This window comes from Mytilus californianus, unplaced genomic scaffold (assembly GCF_021869535.1).
Source record: "Mytilus californianus isolate M0D057914Y unplaced genomic scaffold, xbMytCali1.0.p SCAF_4, whole genome shotgun sequence".
NCBI classification, from domain to species: Eukaryota; Metazoa; Mollusca; class Bivalvia; order Mytilida; family Mytilidae; genus Mytilus; species Mytilus californianus.
This window is the reverse complement of record NW_026262690.1, coordinates 118152304-118168005: the sequence shown is the minus strand read 5'-3', so window position 1 is coordinate 118168005 and position 15702 is coordinate 118152304. Positions and strand designations below refer to the sequence as shown.

At 30.1% G+C, this 15702-nt stretch overlaps 1 protein-coding gene across 1 annotated transcript in view; it reads left to right on the top strand.

Annotated features, from left to right (window-relative positions):
- Nucleotides 1-1560: 1560 nt before the first annotated feature.
- The window catches only part of LOC127739257 (homeobox protein six1-like), a 36236-nt gene continuing 22094 nt past the window's right edge, over nucleotides 1561-15702 (top strand). The window contains exon 1 of the mRNA XM_052250879.1: nucleotides 1561-2567. Coding sequence (XP_052106839.1) covers nucleotides 2528-2567 — 40 coding nt within the window. The 5' untranslated portion in view covers nucleotides 1561-2527. The remainder of the gene's footprint in view (nucleotides 2568-15702) is intronic.

Sequence of the window (15702 nt, the reverse complement as noted above, 5' to 3'; positions counted from 1 at the left end):
CATTCAGAGTTAATGAATGAAAATTTAACTTGATAAATTTCGTGAGTTCGAAGCTCTAATTGTTGTGGACTTTACTCGTTTTTTTTTCTCTCGCGTTCGATGGTAATATTGGTCATAACAGTCATTGGCATTGAAAGGGAAGTAATCTCTGGTGTCATGATGTGGTCAGACAGACAACAAGTCTTCAGAAAGTTAATGTAAAAAAGTTATATTATCCAAGATGAATCAGATGTTACTACTACAACAGACAGGGATAATCATGTAAATACTTTCTCCCAATCATTCAGTCTATGAAATTATTTAAACTTAGCTTTGAAATTCTATATCCCACTTGTCAAAGACATGATAGAGACGAAGTTAAATATTTCGTGTATTCCTATAATTCTGAAACTTGATGCGATAATTTGTAGGCCTCATTAGTTCTCTCGCATTCAAATCTTTCAAATGTTCTATTTTCCGCTTTATGAATATAGATGATATCGTAACATAACATGACATATGAATATCCCTTAAAAAAGAAAGTTATTATGTATTTGGATAAGATGGCAATAAAATTAAAATTACTGATAAATCTAATAAATTTTGATGATGAAAACGTCTTAATCATTTTTGTATTTGATCGGATGCTAACAGTTATTATTTGTTACTGTTTGGTGATGTTTTACGACTGGAAAAAATCGGTGTTTTTTCTTACTATTTTGGCAAATTATGCTGTGGATGCTTCTCTTCAATATGTAAATAATAGTGAGACGTTTTTATTCAACGTTCTTAATATACATACTACTTCTTACACTGTATAGAAATTGACCATAACTGATGTATAATTTATTTGAAGAAAATGCCACAGCTATTGCAATGAAGCTTCATTTCTTTTTTCTAAAGACACTACCTTTAAGAAAAGTACTACATATTTTTTTCTTATATAAATATATATATATATATATTATAAACTGCATACGGATAAATTGTTTCGCTCCTTTTTGTTATTCCAATTGTGTTCCACTTCTTTGTTTCTCTGTTTTTCACTTTGACTGGTGAGATATGAACAATGGTATACTACGTTTATATTTATCTTTAATTTTGTTATAAATTGTATAAGTGGTGTAAATATATTTTATGAATATGCGTATGTTCTAAACTAAGGTTTTGACTGTTTAGTTTTGGCTTTTTTTTTTATTCTGCTCTGAACGCCATTTATATTTTTATGTTTCCGAACTTTCGGATTCGAGAGTATCTGATGACAGTTATTCCAGAAATATGTCACGTGTCGGACGCAAAACTCACGAACAGTGATCTCTCTCTCTCTCTCTCTCTCTCTCTCTCTCTCTCTCTCTCAAAATTACAATTTGGTATAAATTATTGCCACTAATTTATTATTATTATTATTATTATTATTATCATTAATATTATATGTTGTTAACAACGCTTCACTTATTAAATCTATTGTAAAATTAAGTTGAAATAGATCAGGTTAACTTTAAATTTGACTTGTCAAATGGCTTCCACTACACAACAAACAAACCACATCGATGGGTTTAATCGTTGGTTCATTTAAAGGTAAAGTTTTTATAGTGATTGCCATTGTTATGGGTCTAGTGTTTTAATTTGAACTCCGTGAGGTTTCACCTGACCTTAAAATACTGGTCCACTTTTAAATCGTTTGATAGTGGAAACCTAACACTATCTTGTACAATCAAGAAAAACTATCAGATGGTCATCATTTTAAACTGTTAAATAATAATAATGCATTACCTTCTTAAAATAGCCTTATCAGATGAGAGAGAAGTTTTGACAGGAACTATTCATAATTTTTAAGGTAAGAACAACACGTTATCCGGATTTGTCTCGATTTTTTTTTTTCTTCTTTTTATTTCAAAAAGTGATAATCGAAGTTTATTAGTATCTTGTAGAAGTTCCATTACACTAAATTATTTATTTCGTTTGTATAATCATCATGTTTCTTGTTCTGTGGCATCTCATAATTTGATGTTCATTCTGTATAATATATATGCTTCTTAAATTTCCAATATGAAGTGAATCCGGGTCCATAGAGGGATCTGTTCCAGTTAATAAACTACTTGGAATGACTCGGAAACCAAAGGAAATTAGAGGTGTCATATGATATGTCTTTCTAACGTTACAGCATCACAAACAAATTATCCAAGAACCAACCGACGTCTGCATCCCTCTAGGAGTATCGCTGTCAATCATTTAATTCAGGACTATCGGAATCTGTCCGGAGTTAGATCCCTCATCAGTGACCGGCCATTTAATTGTCACCGGGTCCGTTGTTTATATCGTTGCTGCCAATGGTTAAACACCTCTCGATCAGCAGTTCTTTTTATGGCTCAATAACTTCTGTAACACTTGTGTATGAAAACAAAGCGGTAAACTTTGGGGGTGGGGCTTGTTAATAGATAAGAAATACAGAACTGTAACTAAACATAAATATTTTTAAGCATAGAACATAAAAGCGTTTACCTGAGTGACTACTCTACTACTATCGGATTGCAGTAGTACAGACAGGATGCATCCTCAGGCAGTCATGGACCCTTATCATTACTCAGGTGAGTACTATCTATTATTTGTATAGTAATTGCTACCAACTTTGTTTACACTTTTTGACATATGTTTGTGAAATGTTAGCTTTTACATTGACTTTTAGTGTGGAAATCGTGTGCGTGCTAAACGTTTTAAAATGTAAGGTGTCTTCATAAAAAATTAAGCTTGCTGGTGAATAATTTAAGAGAAGTCTACAAAAAAGAAAGATGAAGAAAAAAAGAACTGGAAAAACAATTTAATTTAAAACGTCTTTGTTCGGGTGATGTTGAGTGGATGCAACATAAATGAAGCAAACGGAGTCATAAATGTCTACAAACTGAGCACTGCCAGTTGTAATTAATATGTCGCTATAATAACAGTGATCATTTCCGATCTGCGAATTTTGTATAATTGTCAACCATTTAGTTTAAATATTGTTATTTTTCATTGTGGAACTACAGCATGTCGGTCAGAAAATAATTCATTTTTATAATGCCCTTTATTTATTAAATTTGTAATGAAATTAATATTTGGTTTTTCTCTTTTCATTTTCTGTTTTTTTAACTGTATAATAGATTGATACACTATAATTAGACAAGTTCGTAAATATCTAAAAAGAAAATGCAGAAGATTTTTATATGTATAAATAATAAAAGTTTTAATCGGAAATCCAAATAATGTCATGTACTACCCAACCACTAAAAAACCTTGTACAAGATTAAAAAAGTATACACATAATAAAACTATGAGAATTAACAAATGGCTATTAGAATGAATTTTGACATCATAAAATCATTATTTGTGCATTTTGGGGAAAACATTTTGGTTTTTTTTCATATAAATAAGTATTAATGTGATTTAACCACGTATATTTTACTATATTTATTCTGTTTTAATATTTGCATATGAAATAATCAAAACTAAACCGTGAAAATATGAAATGATAAAACAATCAACAAGAATGTAGGGTAAATATTTTGAAAACGAATAAAAATAAGATACGGTTTTGTATATTTTAATATCTACATGAAGTCTCTTTGATGCACATATAGACTTGATTTATTAACAGCAAAAACTGTTATTTGTCTTGAATATTTATCAATGAATAATATTTGTTTAGAATAGTAATTTATAATGAAAGAAAATTATTCTTCTGTTAAAAACAGTCTGCTCATTGTGTTGAAAATAAATTCTCACGAAACCGTAACTGTTAATCGAATTATAAAAATGTTTACAAGAAATTAACAACCCTTAAACGAAAAGACACAGCAATGGACGCCTTAACCCCAATTACTCAACATATTTGATTCTAACCAAACCGACAAACCTCTTTTAAAACACAATTATTTTTTTCTTCTTTATCTCTGATCAGTTTTATTGACTCAGTGCAATTGTATATTTTTCTTTGTCGTTTATCAATTGGCATTTAGCTTTATTTATTTTGATATCAATCTCAATTTAACGAGACAAATAAATACATGATATCTAACTGATTATTATCTACTAACCCTACATATTTGGGGAGGATTAATTATTTTTCGAGTATTCAAATGTACAGATTGTTTATCAGTTTTGTAAAATTATAGCAAAATTTATGTATGTTTCATTTAAAGATAAATACCAGATACGATATAGATTTTGTGTATTGCCATTAAAACACACTATCAAATTATTTTACTGGACAAATTTTATACAAGATTGGCGAAATTATACCGTAGGCCAGTTTAACAGGGTATGATCGTTGTGTTATAATGTAATAAAACTCTCCATAATTCATACGGTAATGGCCACAAATTATACATTATGTTCGTTGCAATTTTTCAAATCAAACCAAATAAAAGTCTCAATTTTCATAAATTGAGGCAATGTTTCATATCTATAGCTGTATATCGTAATCAGTAGAAATGGACCAGTAAGTTACACAGAAGTTGATTGTAGTTTTATTGTTTTATTTCCTTGTACATTGTCAATTATTTCGGAAACAAGAAATATTTGTATCAAGTTGTTGCATTCTTTACCTCACAATTTTTCAATGGTTTAAGGTTGAACTTTTAAAAAATCTCGTCGCCTTAAACATTTCTAAAATTATATAAACTCCGATTCTTATGATATTTTTTTTTTAAGAAATGAAATTTAAAAAAAAAGAGATTGTTTGACATGTTTGTTTTTTTTCTAATTTGAAAAAAAAATATTTGTACTGAATATATCCTGTTCGTTCAAATATAAATAAACATTTGATAAATTCATTGTGTCCGAAGCGCTCTTTTTGGATTTAGCGTCACCAGGAAAGCTCAAACCTAAACATCTGAAAGCTAGAGATGTGTAAATACGCTGTAACGTTGAAAGCTAGAGATGTGTAAATACGAGCTGTAACGTTGAAAGCTAGAGATGTGTAAATACGCTGTGACGTTGTGATTAACAAGGCTTTCCTGTTTAAGTCATTTGGAATATTTTGCCCATTTCGTATTTAGAAGCCTATCAATAAAATAATACTAAATCTTTTCAGAAAAATAAACTCCTAGTTTAAAATAAATAGCTAGTTTTAATTCATGATTTTCTACTAAATTAGCTTTTGGTAAATAAATAACAAAAACTATTTCAGTTATTTGTTAAGTTACTGAAACAGATAGAATAAAAGCATTTTGTTTTCATTATAACTGGACTTTGATATGATCTTTTATATTAACTTCAATGTAAAATTATAACTATTATACACATTTGAAAGATTATTCTATAATCCTTTAATCCATTTAAAGAAAAATGGTGTTTACTTAAATATTAAAAAGATGTTAATCCTATCAATCGTCTGCTCATTCGCTGTTCAAAACTGCTTCATTGATTTAAGTGGAACATTAAATTTAGTATGAAAATTACAAAATCATTAAAAAAAATTATGTATAAATCTTTAATAATGGGAATTGATTTACTGTAAATTTGTTAAAGAATTGTGATGATCTTGTGTATAATGTTACTGAAAAAAATGTTTTCGCTGAACCAAGTTAGCTTTGCATGATAGTCATGCATTTTTAACATCATGCTTAATACTTGAGCAAATATCTATTGGTTACAAAGTATTTATATGAAGAGAGTCGTCAGAGACATACACGGGTTAAAATGATACTTTTATAAATTAATTGAACTTATGGACCATAAAGTATGTAGAAAAGGAGGTGTCTAATATACGTCAATAAGACAGCAACTAAATGACACAAATTACTAAATTTATAGTTCATTATAGTTCATTATTGCTAGCTCCTCAGGCATTTAGTATTCCTTGCTTCTTACTGTAAACTAAAAAAAATCATTCGTGTATTGTCTTCTGTGTTCCCATTTCTAGTTCCTTGTTTGGTAGAGTTGGTTTATTAATTTCTACAAGCTACACGAATATGTTGGCCTCAAGAAACAAGATTTGTACATACGAAAAGTAACTGCCTGAGCTTTTTAGTACATACTGTTTATAGTGCATAAGGTCTAAGTTTTTTTAAACGCAAGAAGGAACTGTTGACAATTTTTTTCAAAACATGTCTTCGATAGCATTGTCTTCTTGCGTCGCGAACGTATTAATTTGTGAGTCAAAGTTTTTCTGGTATGGTCATTGACTAAAGCCTTTTTTATTGAACGATATCTACTCTCCTGTATCGCGTCGGAATAAAACTAGATTTGGGGTATATATTCAACAAGTCAGCTACAAAACAACACAAAAGACGCTAGGGGTCTTTCTTTTCCGCGTCTGCTGTACGAAATTATATGCCTGGTATCTCTGATGAGTTTTTTCGAAGATTTTCTTCTTATGATATTGTGGACCAAATAATTATGGGATAAAATGGTACAAGCAGGTACAATACTTCGACAAATTTTATATGTTGAGGCGATTCACAAATTTTGTTTTTTTCTATACATTTGAAGAAGAAATAGCAATTGCGTTTTCTTATTGACTTGATGGATATAGTTGCTGATTTTTATCAACATTCAGGTTTATTACAATAAGGACATTACGCATTGTTAAAAAAAAATAATGATAAAGCAACAAAGTGCAGGCTTACAAATTTGTGATTTGTTGTTTTTATTGTTTTTATTGTTTTTGTTTCTTCTTTTTTTTTATTTATCTCCTTTAGATATTCTGTTTTGCAGTAACCGTTTTAATGTGTTGCATATTTTTTCAAACTATTCTGTAAAGATTTTCTTTCATTGGAGGAAATGTTTAATTTATGATTTAAACATCTGAAAGAATATATCTTAAGACCTATTCATTTTCATTTTATTTTTTTGGTATCAAGTATGTGTTATCAAAATCATTTGTATTGGAACCTTTTTGTATCTTTCGTTTTATACTAGTCTGGGATGATAAGTGTGTCATAAAAGCTATTTCCATTTAATTGTCACCTTTCACCGAGATTGGTGAAATGCATTATAATATTAACTTTGATTATTTGCAAATGTAAACGAAAAAGAACCCGTGGGCGATACATCGTGTGATTTTCTGAGTTTGTGATGTTCAGAGTCTTTTTTATGTTTAAATTCAAAATTATATTTCATTTTTATTTCCAACTTACTTAATTTCTAAAACAGTTTCAAATGTACACTTAAAAAACAACAAACTGCAAGAATCTTGAATTATAAATTCATTAAAAGTTTTTTTGAAATGTGATTTAGCTGGTTTTCCATACTCTAAAAAACCAATGGTGTAAATATGACATGGTTTCTGGTTCTATATTATGTTCACCGGGTAAATAATTTAACAGCTGAGAAATACTTATTTATCTTAATAAGACGTAAAGATATCTATAATTTCATTTTCTTAAATAGAAAAATTAAACTGTAACGTATGATGAATGACTGTGGTCTTTAGATCAAAGCCCAAACGATCCGGTCGCGTCTTTGATTGACAGCAAAAGGGATTAGGTTCCAAAAACTAACCATACATTGCTTTTTCAATGTTTCTTTTTTTGATGTTAGGAAAATTGAGGACAAAATAATTATGGGATAAAATGCTGTAGATAATACAATACTTTGACAGATTTTCTATGATAAGGCGATTCACTCGCTTTTTTTCTAGTCCTGGTTTTGTTGATTTTTTAAGCTATTGACGGACCTAATAGCTTTAGTCATTTATCAAATCAGGTTGTTGACAAAATAATAATTATCGATAAGGTTAGTATCAAAGGGTTTCTGTCACTAATTCATACCGTATATTGTTACTATCAATTCATGTTTTACAAACAGTCACAAGTACACCTTTACGACAGGAGCCGTTTGTTGACAATGAAAATACACAAAATAAACATCAGATATTTAAGTGCCTTATTGAAACCTTATAGTCTTATAATATTTCTCTTTTTTCTATTTCTGTTTAATCCCGACTGATTATTTATTCTATATTTACCGCAATAGGTAGGTGATTTAAAACAGTTAAATTTATACAAGAAACGACCTTTTTATGATCATTCAGCAGACTGTCAATATATAGGTAAATCTATGGTAAAACCTTTTAAATGGTAGACGTTTATCTACTAAATCATAATTGAATTTCGTCCCATCCATCCGCGATTTTTCTACCAATATTGATATCGCTGTACGTATCGAATGCAGGACTCGGCGCGTGCTGTTTAACTTCAAAGATCAGTCAGTCTTTTTATCGGTAAAATCAAGGTAATTATCCCTGAATATTCATTATTAAGGAAGGTTTAGGAAATGTTTAATTTTTTATCATTCTATAACGTTATTATGACCCTTTCACTAAAGCCATATAGTTTTGATAAGTCAGCCCACCCATGTTGGTAATGTATCTAAGAGAAGAACTCGGCGTCTCAGGGACTTCAGTTACATATTTAACTGGAATACATTTGGAATCGCAGCGTGAACAGCAAACATTGATGAAGCGTACGATACAGTAACTAAATTTCAGTAATTCTCTACTTATGTTTTAATGTTTTTTCTCATTAAGTAGTCGTAATCATCGTCGTTGGAGGTGGGAATGTGTCGAGTACATCGTTTTCTTATGATTTATTTATTTTTTATTTAAATATTTCATATAAATTCATATCGTAAATCTAGATGGTTTTAACAATAGACTTTCAATTGATTTTTACACACGTTTTATATAGATGTGTTATGTTTATGTTCGGACACGATATATTGATACTTAGAAAGCCATATATTTTATTGAATATGTCTATTTGTACAGAATAAGGATGTTGATGAGTGTATATATGATAAAGCTTTACGTTTTAATGAGAAAAATATCATAAACAATTGCTTTAATTTATCTTCTCTTTTAATGTTTGTAAGTAGGAGATAAAAGAAATAATTAAACATTTAATTATGCATTAAACTAGTTCTTAAGATTGTTATTTTTGAAGAACAGAATGTTAGAAAATATGGAACCAAATAATATTGTTTTTATGAAAGCTGAATAAGAATTACATTTCTTAAAGTTCGCCATTGAATGCAGACCTTCCACCAATTGACAAGACGAAGGACAGCAATAAATTCATGGCTCCTTTGACATTATTTTTTTTCCCATTTTATCAAAATATAATGAATACCTGAGCATTCAGAACACCGAGGGTGGAAAACAGCAATCATGGCACTTTTCGTTTGCTTTGAATTTCGTTCAGTGCGCATAGGAATTGTGTATCATGAATATCAATGCACCACATCCCTTCTCTTCTAATACAGACTTCACAATATTAATCTACATACCCATTTTACTTTGTTCATTCATGAAAGGGGAAGGTCCTTGAAAATATTTCACGCCAGGGCCATTTTTAAGAAGCTCTTCATTCTTTACTAAAATGACCTCTCGGTCTCGGGTGTACCAGATGAAGACAACAAGAACATAATGTGTCCTCCGAAATTGGTTTCAAACGTTTATTAAATAGAGGGAGAGATACCAAGGGGACATCTAAAACCCAAACGTCGAAGAGAAACTGAATGCACAATAGTAAAAACACAACGACGAATAGAATCACAAGTTCACAAATCACTACATAGAACACTGAAGACTGAGCATTACGAACCCCCTCAAACCAATACATAGAACACTGAAAACTAAGCATTACGAACCTCCCAAAACAAATACATAGAACACCGAAGACTGAGCATTACGAACCCCCTCAAACCAATACATAGAACACTGAAGACTGAGCATTACGAAAATCCTCAAAAATAATAATTCACACGTTTAGTTTAATTTTACTGTGGTTATAAATTTCTGTTTCTGTTGATCAGACTTTTGATTCTTTTTAATCCTATATCGTTAACTATGGTAAAATCTGCAATTGTGTCAGATGTATAAGAAACCAGTAAAACTAAATTATCCATGGATAAAGTAAGCATGCATATATATATTTTAAATCTTGACAATCACATTTTGTATCGTTACGTAGACAAAAAAAAATGTGCCTGCATGGGGAGTCATCAAAAACCTTTTCCCATTTTTTAAAACTGTAATAACGTATTGGACATCCAAAACAAACAACCAAAGCCTCCTCACTCGGCCTTGTCTGACGGAGAATTATAATGTTACAATTAGAATAGGGAAATGAAACGGGGAATTTGTCAAAGAGCAGAAAACAACCAATCACATCTTTCAAACGCTAAAATTCACCACAACCAATTTAATCGTACCAATACCGAAGCAACGGCCATGAACCTAATGGGTGAATGTATCAACAGGAACAACGACACCAAACGTGTGGTATAGTTATATAAATTTTAATGCTCATGCATTACACGTGTTTTGGGGTCAAGTGTAAGGGTTAATAAAAATACATAGCTAACTGCATAGTTCAGTTTTATTTGTAAGGACCGGCAATGTGATATATGTAGTCCATGGGATGGTGTAGTCTTATTATCAAATGAATATAAAGATGACGTTATTGAAATAACAGTGCAGAGCCGCATTATATTATTACTGTGTCTGCAATGTACAAAAGCAGGAACTTTAAATTATAATAGTTATAATGTTAAAACTGATTATAACCGTTTTAAGCGTCTTTTTTAGAACAAAAACTCGTTTTAGATATGTTTTAATCATTTGAAGAACATTGCAGTAAATGTACATATAAGGAACACGAAAACTTTTATATCATTTCATGGTTTTTTGGGGTCAAAACATATGACAACGATTGGATAAGATTCGTGAAATCAGAAATTTTCAAAAAACTGCATAAAAACTGTTTGGGTCCGTGGTACATAATGAATTCGAATATTGTGTAAAAGCATTTGCCGAGAAGCAATGTTTGAAGATTTTCTACCGGCTGCTTATTCCAATGCAATATTTTATTTTATTAATTTTTATTTACAAAATTGCAATTTAGCGCATGTATCTTTATGTACGAAGGTCATATCAACACCAACACTCGTTTGTTGCAGTAGGTTTTTATTGTTATATAATCGTATATGAATGATGACATTGTGAAGTTATATAACTAATATTCTTTGAAAATATGCACATATAAACAGCTTGGTTTTTTCTTTTTATTAATAATACCTTTTTCCCGTGATGCACGAAACAATTTATTGTCTACAGATATGTTTCAGCATCAGTGCGTATCTAATAGGAAGGATTAAATGCCATAAAATAAAATTTGTCATATTTCTCCGTTCGATGAGAAATTTGATACATTTCATATCTGCAATATACGCTGATTTGTTTCATTAAAGGAAACAAATAAAATAAATTTTAACAATGCAAAAAGCAGCAGATGCACATTTAACTAGTCGTCATTAACGTCTAAACAGATGTCTGTGGAAAACGATATGTTCGATTGTCATATGATCGTCGATAAAGGAAGAGAGCTTTCGAAAAGGTATAATCTGCAAACTATACAGGCGCCAACAAAAAAAGCACTGAAGAGGCTAGATTTATAGCAAACAGAATGATAATATATAACAGACACCCCAAAAGGACGAAGCGGACAAATGGTCTCCTAATCTTTTGATACATATTAAAAATATTTAAGATTGTTGAAAAATAAAACGAAATAAATTAATTTTTTGAAGTCCGAAAAACTTGTTTGTAAAGTTTGTGAGCGAATATTGGTTAATAACTCCCGGGAAATGCGTTTAATTCCTCTGTTAAATGTTTTCTTTGTTTCTACTCCGGTGAACCTCTTTGGTGTCATCTTATTTTTTAGATTTAGATAAACGCCACTATTGTTTTCCATTCTATATTTCATGGATGGAACAATGTTGCATGCTTTCAGCGTCCAGTGTTTGATAGTTAATCTTATAATGATACACATGCCCATCTCAAATTTATCCCCATCAAACAAGTATTCGAATAAAATATATATTCAACATTCAAACTAAAAGTTAAATAATTGAATTGTAGGTTACCTCAAGAAACTTGCTGCTTTTAACAATATATGGAAACACAGTCCAAACATCATTGAAAAAACCTTATTATCTTTTTCTTTTGATGACTAAAGCATCATTGATGTTTTTGGACAATATATTTCTCTCTCCGTCTTTTTTCTTCTATCTATGGTATTATTTTTCCTTAAGTGCATGATCACTTGGTATATTTTACTTGATTTTGTATCAAGGTTTGACTAGTGCAGACCAAACCTCAAGTATTCATATCAAGCGTGAACAATACAACTATAAAGATATAAATAGATGAAAAAAAGTAATCAATTCAAACCTTACATATATATCATTTCAATAATGAATACATAGCTTTGTTTCTTAAAACAGAAAACCAAAAAAAAAATCTTTGATTTTTAGAGATACATATAATTGCGAGGTTTTCGTGATATTGATGAATGTTTTTCATTTGTGTAAATTTCTCTTAGGAATTTCATTATAGAATTTGTGAAAAAGTATCAGTCGTCCATCTTTATTTCATTTCAAAAGTGACCACTTTCAAGTTGGGAATGGCAGTGTAAGAGTACACCTAATAAATTATTCTGTATTGTGTACCAAACTTTAAAATAGCATTAACAATTCATTAGCTCATTAAAGATCAATATATCTTGATCTTAAGTCTCGTAACTTTTCAATTTAACAGTAAGATTTTATTTAAAATAATAAGGAAATTCCAATTTATAATAAACATAAGTCTAAAAAAACAACAAAGCCATGATTAAAATTCCAATGGTATTTTTAAACGCTGTGTATTTAACAAACGAAACGTTTACAGTGGAACACGTATAAGATATAATTATAGTTTGTATTATTTTCTGCATGTTATCGACATTAATAAATTTCAAAAGTATTTATCAAAATATAACGAAAACTAGACAAAAAGAATATTTGATTAAGTAGGATTACAAAAGTAAAGGCATTCAGTGTAAAAGGGTCCATTAATTTTTCCTTTGATACGCGGTGCATGGGGAACAGGATATATACCCTATAACACTTCTGATCAGTATATTGGCAATACCTTAGCATAGTTGCTATTTATTTAAATAACATGATTTTGTTGTATGTATATATATTTTTCTTACCTGGTTTTGGAAATTTTGGTTCTATCGGGTGATTTTCTTTTCCGGTTTTTGTTGTTCTGGCACTATTTTGGTCGTATAAAAAATAAATTGTCTATAATTGAGAAATTGATTGGTTAGAAATATCTCAAACAAATATAGCAAAAAAAACAACTGAACACCCGACACGGTTTTATTCTATAGCTAAAGTATCCTGCCACTGTACAGAGTGCTGAAGAATATCCCCCTAAAAGTCGATTGCAAAAAAATAAAGAATATATGAACAATGTCGAAGAAAAGGGTTAGAAGATATCAAACGGATATCAAACTCATATGTCCAAGACCACGCAATGGCAAAAGACGAAAAACGATCAAAAGACAAACAACAGTCCACAAAATACAACATAGAAAAAGGATTGCATTAGCATCACAAACCCAATAAAATCCGGCGGTGATTTCAGGTGCTCAGGAATTAAGCAGATCCTTCTCTACATGTGGCACCCGTCATGTGGTGAATATTTGAATCTAGTGACATCACATGATGTGTATATAAATACATAAAGACCTCATTGCATTCTTTATAAAAAAAAAACTTAGATCTCAGATTATAAATGGTGAGGATAAGAAACCAAAACTTTTAAAGCTATCAATTTATTTTTTTTATTTAAGTAAAATCTATTTTATTTATTTGTTTCGTATATATTATCGGGGTTTTTGTTTTGAATACATAACCGTTTGAATTTAACAAAAAATCATAATAAAACAGTAAGATTTTATTCTGTATATTTTGTTTTCAAAAAATTGTATTGGAAAGATTCTATTTATATGCACCAACCTTCAGATGCCTTACCATGGAACGAGGGAAAGGAGCAGTTTTTCTTTTCTTTTATTCATTATAACAATTGATATTTTGTAAACAGGTAATACATGTATGATATTTATTTATTTTTTCATTCAAATGTGTTTTTCCTTGGTCTGAGGTAAGATATATATTGCAAGCTAATTTCATTTGTATACGGTACCACTTTTGTCATATCTAATATGATGTTTTAATGAGTTGAAGAATTTAGTGCAAGTTGATTGCAGCTTAATTCGCGACCTTTTTAGACTTGGAAAATTAAGAACTTGACATATGGTTTAGACGTCTATCTTCCTATTCTTGAAGACCGTATATTGACCTCTAGCTATCATTTGTTTTTTGTTTTTTTTTATATACCTTTTGGTTGCTGTCTGCGATCCTGTCTCATATATATACCCTACAACTAATTTAATTCACTTAGTTGCGTAAATAATGCAAAGGTCATTTTCATTCTGGAATAAAATATGCATTAAAAGAAAAGAAAAGAAAAGACAGTGTACATGCATATTATTAATGCAGGTTCAAATGTTCAACAATTTTATTTCTATATTTTCACACCTTTACTATGCAGCAATGACGGACTCCCCACGTTTTATTGCAAAGATGGTGTGTAGTTTGTCAAAAATGATAACCAGCAATTAAATTTATAATACCCGGTTTATGAGTCATTATTCAAATCAAGCTTTTCACCAAATTACAGCTAAATGACAGGTTAGGGAATAAAATAGAAATATGTAAATGACTGTCAATTATGGCCGCAGTGATAGTACGTACCAATGACGTCCACCTATCAATCAATATATCTTCATAAACAATTGTATTAATTTTCGTATCTCTTTTCCGCCTGGTATATCTGCGTAACTCGATAATGGAAAAAAAAATGTCAGAATACCTTATACTGCAAATATTGATCTGTAAATAAATGCACGCAAGATTTGGGTTTAAAGTTTATTAAGTTTTTTACCAGGCTTAGAAATCATTATTGACTTATCAGAGTTTCAATCGATATGATGTTTGACTTTCTTCGATTAGGACCACACAACTCGATATTTACTTATGTATAGTTCCATGTACATTTGAATTGCTTTGTCCAGCAAACTGAGGAAAATTTTGCTACACCTGCACAATATAATTACAGTGTAATGTTTCAAACTCGTGGCTGCCCTGACGGGTAATATAACCTAGTATTATATAGCTTTAGTCACACAACTTCAGATGTTTTAATTATTGTTTCAATAAAAATGTTACTTCATTAGTGTTCGTCTGTGGGGTATAGAATTTCATAAATACACATTAATTCATTTTCCCAAAAGCCTAAAGGAATCAAATTTCTTCTCCGGAATAATATGATTTCCATCTTTCAATTGGAAGCCAATGTGAAAATACATAATGTGTTTCTTTCTCACAACAGAGTGTCAATTATCAACTTGAACAAAGTAGAAAAAGCGTGACTAACTATTTTTCAGTGCGCCCTAGCTTCACGCAGCTCTTGTTTCAGATGGTATATACTAATCTAAAGACTATATTACCAGAAAGAAACCAATACCATAAACTCAGAAATCATGCGTGATAAATTAGTCGGCATAAAAACGCATTACGTAAGATGAAAATCCTTACAAAAACATTCTGGAGCTTATTTTGAATATCAATTTCTTTTCATAAAGTGAAAATGATGCAGAAATGTAAAACACGAACACAAAAAAACCAAACTGTATCAAACAACATATTCATTGTTATCCACTTTGTTCATGTGTGATATTCTAGACATTCTTTGTATACAAGTTTAAATTCCTCCTGTTTTATCTCAAACTTTTTTTTATTACATTCAATTGATTTAATATCTGATGAATATCAGAAAAATGTTTGGAAGCC